This window comes from Pithys albifrons, chromosome 16, assembly GCF_047495875.1.
Source record: "Pithys albifrons albifrons isolate INPA30051 chromosome 16, PitAlb_v1, whole genome shotgun sequence".
Classification (NCBI taxonomy): Eukaryota; Metazoa; Chordata; class Aves; order Passeriformes; family Thamnophilidae; genus Pithys; species Pithys albifrons.
The window spans coordinates 8,885,547-8,897,670 of NC_092473.1; the positions used below are offsets into that span (position 1 = coordinate 8,885,547).

Sequence of the window (12,124 nt, forward strand, 5' to 3'; positions counted from 1 at the left end):
AAGGGATGCTGGTATTGGAGTTACAACACAGATCTTCCCACTGGAGCAGAACATTTGGACAGTAGCAAGGATAATTGACCCCCACACTGTCACCTGCCCAAACATGTGCTGAGCTTTTTTTGGTTTTGTTTTTTAAGACTCATTTGTCCCAAACTGCCTCAGCCAAACAACAAAGGGTGAAATAGGCACTTGGGTTTTTTTCTTTCCAAGAATCAAAATGTTGAATGCACAGGAGTTATTGAGGTTTCATTCTGGGCTTCATTTAATTAATAAAGGAGGGAAATGACTGCTGCCCTCCCTGCCACGTGCCAGTTCTGGAGTTTGGCAGGTCCAACCCGCAGCGCATTGGGTGGGCTCTGGGTGGGAACCACCACGGCCAGACCAAGGCATCCAGCTCCCTCTCAAGACCAGCTTCCATCATCAGGTACCCAGTTTCTCTCAAGTTGCTCCCAGTTAACTTGTAGTGAGGAACAAGGGGGAAACCACCAACATTTTGGATTTTCTTCTGCCATAACTGAGGGAGTTCAACCCAAAAATGAATTCTGCCAGCAAGCATCACCTCAGTCTACATGGCACAATTAAATAGAATTTTATTTTCAATAAATATACAATCTGCATCATACCAGACAATATGCTGTGAAAAAATAAAATATACAGAAGCAACCAACAGGACAGCTTGACCATAACTTAAGTTTGCTTGGTGACCTGGAGAACTACTAGGGTTAACACACACAACACAGAAAGAGCCACTGCAGTCTGTAAGAAAATTAAAACTGTGTATTTTGGGTCTTCTTAACTGCAAAAGTCCCTGCAGCAGGTTTCTTTTGCACAGCACAGGTTCAAAAAGATGTGAGCTGTTTTTTCTGGTACAAATGCTATTGGATATGTTTATTTTGCTATATCATCACTGTATCTACTACACAGACTGCTATGGAGAGTGGCAGGTCTCACTGCTGACAGGACATCAGATCCATCTGACGTGGGGGCCGCACAGCCACACGTGTGCCCCAGCACACAAACGCACACACACGCACTGACAGGAGCTTAATTCTGTTGAAACTAGTACAAGGACAAAACTGGAGCCCAAATCGATTTTGCCACAGGTTCTACTGTTTAAAAAATATTCTAGCCTAATTACCACGTTCACCAACGAGAGCACATGAGTACTTGTATCTCTTAGAGGATGAGCCATGGATTTGGATTGGAAGGACAGCAGAGGCAACTCCCCAACTCCTCCACCCGCTCTGTGCTTACCATGGCACCTCTGTATGCAGCCCATGCCACCCGGTCACGCACTCCACCACGTGGGATGCAAACAGCTGAGCAGTGCCACAGGCAAGCAGCGAGAGGTCTGGCCCCAGGGGAACAGCCAGAACCCAGTGGGACATGGCTCAAAGTGGCCAGCACGGCCAGTTGGGTGCTGGCAGCTGCTTCAGTCCAATGGAGCTGCTGTGGGGTGTGTGTGGGGTGTGAGGTGGGGTGTTTCAGTCATTGGTTTATTTTTTATCTTGTTCACCTGCTTGGTCTGGCTGCTGTCAGTCTTCCACCTCATGTCACCTCTAGGGATGCAGGAGAGACACGGTCACACTCCTCCCGGGACCGCAGGCTGTGCCACTGCTCCACAGCTGTCCGGTGTGCGTTGAGCATCCGGCGCCAGTGGTTGGACTCAGGGGCACCTGTCGAGTACTGCCCGATCACGATCCTCCCAATGAAGTCATTGCTGCTCTTCACGTTGTGCCCGTAGACTGGGGAGAGCAGAAACAGAGACCGGTCAAGGCAAAAGCATCACCCACCCACTCAGAGCCCTGTCCCAGGAAACCAAATGCCCCACAAATCTCCCCTCAGACCAACCGTCTGTGCCAGATACCATCATTTTTGGTATGTAACTCAGCATCTCAAAAATGTCAAGAGACCAAACCAGGAGTTTGGAAGGCATAAAATAAGCTGCAATACAGAATAAAATACAATTCAAATAAGCAAGACATAGATCCACAGTTATAATGGAATTTAGCAAAAATAGATGAAATAGAATCATAAAATGGTTTGGGTTAGAAGGGACCTCAACGACAATCCAGTTCCAACCCTCCTGCCATGGGCAGGTATATCATCCACTTGAGCAGATTGCTCAAAGCCCTGTCCCATCTGGCCTTGGAGCGGAATTACATCATGCAAAGAGGTGCCAAAAGCTCTGCCTAGGAATCATGAAATTACGACAGCAACCCAGCAACCTGAGCCTGGGGTAATGCAGAAGCCGCATCTCAACTTCTCCTCCTCTAAATGCACGTGGCTCAAACCACTCCGGTGCAAATCAACAGCCTTCCCAACTGGAAGACAGGAATTACACACATCCAGGCTGTCAGCAGGATGTTTACATGGAAACGATTTGCCATAATTATCACTGCAGCTACTTGTTAGAAGTCCAGGAAAGAAACTGAGGGAGAGACATCAGTCCCACACCCCGTCCTTTGGATTAGCTCAGTCTCCTGGAACAAAAGATCGCACACAGCAGCAAACCCTAATGATGGGCCCAATCCTGGGAAAGGCTGAACACTCCCACCAGACAGAAGCAAAAGCACTTTGTGTGCTGCAGATTGAAACCCTGCCTAGACTTATTAGAAAGTTGAATAAAAAGTCTTTTGCAAGCTGAAGCCGGGATATCCACAGGCAGTGGATGGAATATTAAGGATTAAAAGATCTCCTCAGGAAAGAGAGAGATTTTTAAGAACAGATGTCTGCAGGAGCTCCAAATCCAGCCAGGCTTGCACAGCAAGAGCATGTTCAGCGTGGTGTGGAGCTGTGAGGCCAGCATGGATCTGAGCACTGCCATCGCTGCTCCTGCCAGCACCAGCTCTCCAGGGTTGCCGGAAACCAGCACTGGCAGCAAAGCTACATCTGGCATCCCTCAGGGCAGCACCCCAAGGCTGCACACACCCTCCCAGGCAGGCAGGACACCGAGCACGATGCACTCAACCTCACTTTTAGACAGGCACCTTTGTCATGGCTGCAGATTTCCTATTACCATATACCCCACAACTGAATAGTATTACTTTAATGTGCCACTCTGTCATCTTCACACTCTGCAAAGGATGGTTCCTCACTACTGCACCAGTCTGGAATCTTGCTCTGGGTGACTCAGGCACCACCTGCCAGTGCAGTCCCAAAATCAAGCCATGCAAAGTTACATCTCGCTTTATCCCATTCGACACCTCTGACACACACAGTTTATGGGCAGAGATGCTTTTGCCCACAAAATTACCCATGGTTATTTTAGGTAACAGCAAACCTTCAAGTGGCCAAGTAATTTGTTCAAATAATTGCCCTAAAAACCTACTCTGCAGCTCAGAGCACTGTGTTTATCTTCAGACGACAGTTAGAAAGGATTTGGGGTTCACCACCCCAGCAGGCAGACAGCATCATTTCTGCCCATCCCATCAGTTATCTAGGGGTGATGCCGTCAACCCTCTGAGACCTGCTGCCAAGCAAGTGCCCCTGTCAAGAGGCCAGGCTCATGTTATTTGGAAAAGCCACCTTCTGAAGATGCAGTGAGAAATTTTAGGCCATCCATCTCCAACTAGTACACAACTTGTCATGGTTATTAACGAGTTCTCCTACAAGGCAATGGATCACAAGCATAGCTAGCAGGACTACACTAAGTGTCCTGCTATGATTTATTAGTCTAGAGAAATCAAATATTGTGATAAAACTCCCTAAAAGTACCCTCAAACCAAATTTTTTAACAGGATTTCCTTCCATCTTTATGTTTTTCCATTCTTTTTTTCCAAAATTAAATAAGATGAAGCCTGATCGTGGGAGACAATACCAAGTAATTTAAACCAGGAAGTTTTACAGGCCATCAATTAGTCACAGTATAAATTAACAGTGGGGAAGTACCCCAGGCATATAAATTCTTCAAAAATACTCCATGCCAGGACTGTAAAACAAGCAGGTGTGCTAACTAAGGGGACCTGTTATTTTACTGTTGATCCAAGTATTTTGAATTCTTGTAATGCAACTTGCTTATCTCATCGTGTCAGGTAATTAGCATGCTGAATTCCTTGGGGTATTAATGAGCTAATTATACAAGCATTGTTGCTTCTATCATTAACTAGTGTAGAGAGCACAGAGACTTATTGCTGAAGAACAGGGAAGACATTTTCCAAGGCCAAATGCTCATTCACACATAGACTGTAAGAGATGGCTCCAGATTGACCTCAGGCTGACAAACTCACAGCTTCACCACAGCAGCTTTCTCAAAAGATGAGAGATCTTTGTGTGCCAAAAATGCAGCTTTACTCACCAGTCCATGAGCCTTTTAAACTCAAGGACATGCCTTTCTGGGAGGCTAACTGCTGAATTCCACTCATAAATGGCCAGGATTTGCTGAGCAATTTGCTGATGGCTGAGTTGTACCGAGCTGTGTCCTGGACCTTACCCAGGAGCAGGGTATAGAGTTGGTATTGCAAAAATAAACCCTCTCCTTCGTTCACATTCAGGAGAACAATTTGCCCTGTTGCTGTCACTGGTTCTTTCAAGAACAGCTTGGAAAAGAGAACTGTAGGAGCCCAGAGGCCCAGGAGAGCAGCAGAAAGCAGAGGCTGGCTGTGTCACCAGCACTCATCACATGCCGTGGGCTCCTGTCCTGGCACGAGGAGGGGGAGCAGCTCCCCTGGTCCTCCCTCAGCTGCAGCAGTTATTTCTCAGAGGAGGAACCACTTCCTTGATCATCAACAAGCAAGCACCAGCCACTGCGCTGCACTGCTTACACTCATGTCTGACCCTTCAGCATGCTCCAAATCCCTGCAGAAGAAGTTACCACCACTCTCAATACAAGCCCCTCATGCACCACTCATGGACTGACTAGGACTCCACTCCATGTGCTCAGCCTTGGGAGTCAAAAATCCTGCTTTTTCCTTCCAGCTTCTTCCACAACAGGTAGAGGTTGAGAAGCCCCTGTGGTCCAGCCATGGGCAGGAGTTGGGCACTGCTCCACACTCCAAGCTCAAATGACAGCACAAGTGGACTGAGCTGTGTTCCCTGATGTCTGAGCATCCTCTGACAGAGTTTGAAAGGAGCTCAGAGTAAATTTCAGATTAAATCTGCTCTTGGCCACTAAAAACAGTAACTCCATGGAGCTGCTCAGAAGCAGAAAATGAAGTAATTATCAGACTGACCCAGACTCTAGTTATGAACAGATAGATGCTGCTTTCCATTTAAGAAACCTATTTTCCTGACAAAGTATACACCTGATCTCATGAGCTCTTTTTCCACCATTGTGGTAATTTACACAATAGCAACATCCATTTCTAGGCCAACACAGAGCAAAAAGCAATTAAAGAAGCAGAGGTCAAACTAATTCCTTCCGCAGCTGTTCTTTACCAAGGGATGCATTTAGAAACAGAAAGGCTTCTTAAAAAGAAACTCTTTAAAATAGAAATGCTGAAATACAGAAGAAAATTGTGTTCACTTATATCCATTAAAAGGGCTAAATTCTTGACAAGTTACATGATGTAAATAAAACATTTTCATGTTATATACTTACTGATGCAGTGCTCCTAAATGATTCACATCCAAGTGATGGGGTGCCACATGAAATGTTTATTTGGGGTAGGGGCCCATGTCCCCCACAGGGCTCCTGCACAGGAGGTGTGGCCAAGTGCCCTCCAGCCTGGCTGCCTGCTCCCTGCAGGGCTGAGAGCACAGCGTGGTGGGTGTCAGGCACTGCACAGCCCAGAGCTTCTCCCCAGCAGGACAGTGACTTCCAGGAGATGCGATGACACTTGGAGCTCCAACAACTGGTTCCAGATGCAACTCCAGCCTGAGCTTTCCCTTTTCTCCTACCAGCCTCAGTCACGTGGAATTGCTTTTCACCAGTCAACTGTTCTGCATGTCACCAACCAACTCATGAGGTTGCCTAGGTGGTATCAGCCCTGGCACCAGATCCAGATGAGAAACCCTTTACCTTTACCTTCCCCTTTGCCTCTACATTGAGACTTGGAAAATGACTACCCGTGAAGAGCACAACTGCAAAGCATTTGTCATCTATGAATTATGTGCAATAGTAAAATTTACACTGGCATTTCAGATACTAATTCATGCTCTAATTGAACATATTAGCAGTCTTGAAATGACCAGAGAGGGGCACTAACTCAGAAAATTTCCTTAAGCTAACTTGAAGGTTATCAGTACTATTTATGTGATGGTGACAAGCTTGCACCTTGCAGGTGGGGCCACGAAAACTCTGCATGTCCTGCAAACCCTTTGCCAGATGTGCTCAGCAGTTACTCAGCAGTTAAGGCTGTGCTGCACCACTGAGCACAGCCACACAGCGCCTCTGCTGCTGCCTCTCCGGGAGTAACAGCAGAGGAATCTCAGCATGCTGGAACAGCTGAGAGCTTCAGCACAAATAATTAACTCTTCTTCAGTTATCTACATCATTACCTGCAACACAATTAAAACCATTTAACTCAGAGAAAAGCAAAATAAGCAAAAACATGCCTAAGGTCATACACAGGCAACTGAGGGGCAGAGTCTCCCTGAGGACACATCTCAGAAGGTTCTCTGGTAGAACCACAATGCTGTTGGTACTGACCCATCAACACTTCCTGCACTTCCCACTTCAACCCCAGTGCCTGGCAAGGTCTCAGAAGGTGCCCCCTTTCACACACTTGCCCCACCTGGGTAGGCAATGCCTCACCCCAGCCTTGGCAGGCAGGAGCCTGTGCCCTGGAGCCAGTGCCCAGCCCTATCTGTGCCGACTGCCGAGTGCTGCCACCAGCCAGTGGGGCTGAGCTGTCAGGTTAAGTAGGACTGGAAACTAATTCTGAACTGCTTGACATCAATATTGAAAAGCTGTTTAGCACAAAGAGGTGCTGCAAGGAGCAGTAGCAGCTGTGCTAATGATGCACACTGAGAAGGTCACAGGTATGGACCAAATCCTGCCCTTTGCTCCCTGAACGAGGTCCATCATATTTAGTAGAGAGGAGAGAAAAGCAGAGAAGATGCCATGGTTTCATATTTATCAATTTAATCTCCATCAGGCTGTGATGTGCATGTAAAACTGGCTTCCCAGCCCCTCCTCTGTGAGACTGCTCCCTGCAATGTCTGCACCTGCCCAGCTCCAGAGGGAGCTGGAACTACCGGAGCGCATGGCTGAATCCTGGCACAGCTCCAGCATCCAGCCACTGCTCCTGAGGATGAATGGCAACACACTGAGAAACTCACTTTGGAAAATCATTTCCCTCCAGCAAGGGCAGCTCCTGTGCTCTGGCTGGGGCAGCCAGGGAAGGGGACCCTGCAGATACGCCTTGTGCCAGGAGTTTGGCTGAGCAGGGTCTGGCCTCAGATAGGGAGAGGAAAGTCCTGTGGGAGACAGCAGGGACCCAGGGTACAGGGAAACTGCAAATGCACAACTGTGTCTTGCTGAGATCTCAAGGGCACACAGGGATGACACCTCATGAAATTACCTCATCAGGTGAAACTGGAATAACCGGCTGGATGCATCTTTTGCAGCAGCCTGGAGGATACTGAAAAGGAGTATCTACAGCTGGCTTTTTTCACTTCCAATTCCTCTTTTTTTTTTTTAAATTGCATCTTGATTCTCTGCACTATGAACCCCAGATCCAACAAAGCACATGGTTGGTTTCATGCATATTTACACACATCACACGAAGAGGCTCCAGCACCAAAGCTGTATGACACCTGCAAATGAAGGCGGGGATGGCTGTGAGGGAGAGGCAGCCTCTGCCTGCACAATCATCCATCTCCTCTGATGGCTACAGGGCCAGGCACAGGCATTCCATTTTCAGACACTGCCCTGCCACCCACAGCGGCTCCTGCCACCAAGACTTTTCTTCATTTGATACACAGGGAGATTACAGCCTTGTGAGACGTTTGAACAATTCCTTTCACCGCAGCATGAGCCAAACAAGATGAAGTGCAGAGGTCAGGAGAGGCATGACACTGCTTAAATTAAGGGGCTTGGCAAAAGGAACAAGCACTGATCGGTCTGGAGAGAGGAGGGTTTGCTCGTTTCTTTAGGAGAATAAGATTTCAAAAAGATTCCAGAGAACTCCAGGACAAGCCGTTTCTGCCACGTCTGATGCGGTACATTTTTTAACTAAGTCAGGCCATATGAAGAATCTAATTTTGCCCACTAAGCAAGCAGCAGATTGGCTCAGGAAGTGCCAGCAACTTGTTGCTCTCACCGGGATTAATGGTGTTTCTCTCCTCATTAAAGAAGCCAGTGTGCTGCAAAAAGCCAAATCTACCCATGGAGCATCTTCCCTGAGTGACCCCGGACCAGGATCAGGGCTGCAGGACTCCACTCAGCACCTCTAACCCACCCTCGCTGCCTGCTCTGCTGTCACCTCCTCCAGGCTGACAAACAGCATCTATTATGAAACTGGGACACTGTCAGTCCCCCACAGATGGGAATTGAGCAACAGGGACCTTCCTCCTCCCAAAGGGGATTTGGAGCCTTTGCATCGTACCCTCTGCAGACAGGCTCTGCCAGACAGGGCAGGCTGCAGGAGGCCAATGTCTCCCCCTACCAGCACATGCCACTCTCCTGCCACCCCAAGGGTACTCAGGAGACCTGCTGGGACACCTCATGTGGCCCCAGGACTCAGAGCAAGGTCTGGGATGGTGGGAGGCACCGGCTGGGAATGCACTGCTCTGCCCAGACCTGGGCATGGACCATATGGTGTCTGCTGTATAAATGCATCAACTGTTCTATAACACCAGACACAAAGGCCATATTCTGATCTAAATTAAACAGGTATAAATCCCCAGAAACCCAGTGCTGACATCAATAGGTTTTTTCCATTTTTTCTGCTTTGGCTAATGTAGGATTACACAGGTTTAAGCAAGGATTAGATTTTGCTTCTGAGCTCCAGATATGGGAAATATACAGACAGGCCAGTACTTCAGAAAGACACGTCTAATAGAAAACAAGAAACAATTTTCTAGCAGCAAATTGTCTAATTATCCATCCATCTAAGAGATCTTACAGTGCCCAACATGATAGTGTTTCAAAAGAGAAACCTCTTCTTCCTTCTGCATTCAAGTATGGGAAAAAATCCCAGGTTAATTTTACACATATATTAAAGAAGTTTTTTCCCTCATATATGTGTGCAAAAGACAAAGTGCCTGAATGTTTGGGGGGGGGGTGTGGCAAAGAAAAAGCAACAGGAGAAAGGAGAGATGAGCACCTGAGTTGGCAAATCCAAATGTAGATGTGTGATGACTCCAGACACATGGTGGTTTCCATCTCTGCAAACAGGTATCAAAAGATAGTCCTGGCATCTCAAGGTCAGGCTTCCACACAGCCAGGAAAATCAACCACCAAAAGCATCACCTTGTCTCCAACCACAAATCTGACTACCAGAGCTGATGGTGACAAACAAATACTGTTAAGGGCTAAGGAGCTTCCAATCCTGGCTCAGCCTGCTTCCCTACCCCAGGCAGAGCATCCTGTCCTGCTGAAGTCATGTTCAACTTCCACATGGGAATGGTGCAGTGGGATGAGCCCCATCACCAGTCTCCATCAGACACCATCAGCCCCAGTGTTGTCCTAGCTCCCTCCAGCTACACTCTCCACCAGGTCAGGAGGCAAAACAGGTTTTCCCTCTGCAATTGCACAGACAGTATCCTGAGCATGAAAATGATTTTTCCCTCTTTGGGGACTCTGATCACTTCACAAGCCCTAAAGATCCTGCCATCTAAACACGTACAAGAGCTTTTTTAAATGGAGAAAGACACACACAATCACCACAAGGACCTAGGGGAGATAAATATTCCCTAAATGTGAGTGCTGAAGGTTGTCTCTTTTATGGTAAGGGATCAAAAGATGTTAACAAGTCACCAAGATGCAGTTTGCCCTGGAGTGCTGATGGTTTTTATTGGGCCATCTGGGCTTTACTGCAAGGCAAACAGCATTACTGACGATTGTTATTAACAACATTATAATCATTAACAAAATACTACAGTGTTCAGATTTCAGGTGCCCTCCTGCTACACAGCCCAGGATTTCTGAAGGTTAGGCTGGGATTTAGAGGACAGCCTGTCCAAAATCCAGCAGCAGGTACAGCACAGGGTCTCTAGGAACCCAACATGCAGCTGTCCTGAGCACAGAGGTTGCAGTTGCATCTCAAATAACCTTTTTTCTTCTTGGAAATGACAGCTGAGCCCCTGCTGCCAGGGCCAAACTCCATCTTCCCCTTAGCATTGGACAAAGAGTAACTAACACCTTTGTTCACAAGCGTATACAGTTTGGAGAACACCCTGCCTTTCACAGCCTGCCCCATTTATCTGCAGGAGGTGAGCCCATGAGTTGCCTGCATTCAAGCAGAAGGTGGCACACGGGGGATGTGTGTCAAGTTACCAAAAAAAGACAAAATTGAAAAAGTGCATTTCTGTTATAGTAGGTATATGGCTGCTTATTACCTAGACAACATATTTGATAGAGTAAATGAAAATCAAACATCATCTCCACCAGCTGTTGCCACACTTTTTTTTTTTTTTTTGGTCAGGACATAAGACTTGTTATGAGTAGCAGTGACTTTTCTGGTTTCAGCCTCTTCTGGTGAGAAGTTGTGAAAAGACAATAATTGCAGCAGCAACCCTGACCCTGGATGCCTCCTCTTGGAAAGGACATCTCCACCTGAGCTCAACCCACCTCATTTTAGGCACTAAAATGGGACATGTAAATGTGGAGTGACAGCTCCAGTAAGTATCTGAGGTAGGAACAAAGGGGAAGGCAGAAAGACAGCCTGTACAACATGTACTACACCAATGTGGAAGGAGAAGCATTTTGGTCTGTAAATGCCAATAATTTGCAGTATTGAATGCTTATATGCCTAAGGAGAATGAAAGATCAAAGCACCAGCCCAACCACCACCTTCCTCAGTCTTGGCTAATGCAAAGTTCTCACTGTGCACATCTTGGAGGCACACATTGCCCCTCTCCTAAGCCAGGTGTGCTTCAACCCTCAATTTGGTCTGGAGTCCAGCTCTCCAGAGCACCTCCAGGAAAGCAGAGGGCAGAACGGTGCTTCACTGTCCGTCTGCAATGTTTGCACACACAATCCTTGCTAAATCACAGCAAAATGGTGGAGAAATCCTTACCAGAGTGCACAAACCAGACAGTTTGATTCAAGATGCACAAGAGAAAAACACACAGGGTAAAAAAAATTAATCTTCCTCTGTCTGGGTAGAGCCTCACTTTGCAGTGTGGTATCAGCCTCACCAAGAGCCAGGAGCCCAAGCTGATGGGAACTGGCATGGTTCCATGACTTTCCAGTGAAGCCAAGCCAATGTAAGGACAGCTGCAGACTGGGTCCAAAATATGAAGCCACAAAAAAGGTTCCTCTAAATTATTGAAGACATACTCATTTCTGGCTCCCATGACTGCTTTTACAGCTCTCTCTCTCTCCATTCAAAGCATCATCACCCACCCGTCAAGCAGGATTATTTTCCTTTTCAATTGGACTTTGACTCAACAGCAAATTTAATTAACTGACCTAATGGACTAGAGATGCGTATTGAAAAAAAAAAAAGAAATAAAAAACAACTCCCAACAAAATACACAACAGAAAGAAGCACCACTGCATCAAAAAAGCCCCAACCCAAAACACCTAAGTTAAAAAAAAAAACCCAAAACAAAACTATGCCCCTGCTACACTGACATGCAAAATAAAAAGACCCTTACATTGCAAGGTACAGCTTCTCCATGTTGCCAACTATTTGCTCTTGATTTTCTTTTAACAGAAGATGCCAAAACCCATTACAAGTCCTTAAGCTGTGGTAAAATCTCACAGATGCACACAAGAATAAACCAGTGCTGCACTCCCTGTTGGGGGTACACCTCCACCAACATCTGGAGCAACTCTGCAGTTAAGTGAACACTGAATGTGGCTCAGCATCTTCACCACCACTACATGCCCATAAACAGCTTGTTCCCGTGATGCTGCAGGTGCCTGTGCAGGAGCCCTGATTCACAAATCCTTGTGACAGTGCAGGCACCGAAACAGCAGAAGGCTTAAACACAACAACATGACCAATCCATCTGGCTCCAGCTATATATTGGCTACACAATCCTCACATCTCACACGAGAGTGTCCTAAGCA

General features: G+C 46.9%; 1 protein-coding gene across 1 annotated transcript in view; it reads right to left on the minus strand.

The window, feature by feature from the left end:
- Positions 1-573: 573 nt before the first annotated feature.
- SYT17 (synaptotagmin 17) overlaps positions 574-12,124 on the minus strand; it is a 34,700-nt gene continuing 23,149 nt past the window's right edge. The window contains exon 8 of the mRNA XM_071571057.1: positions 574-1,745. Coding sequence (XP_071427158.1) covers positions 1,549-1,745 — 197 coding nt within the window. The 3' untranslated portion in view covers positions 574-1,548. The remainder of the gene's footprint in view (positions 1,746-12,124) is intronic.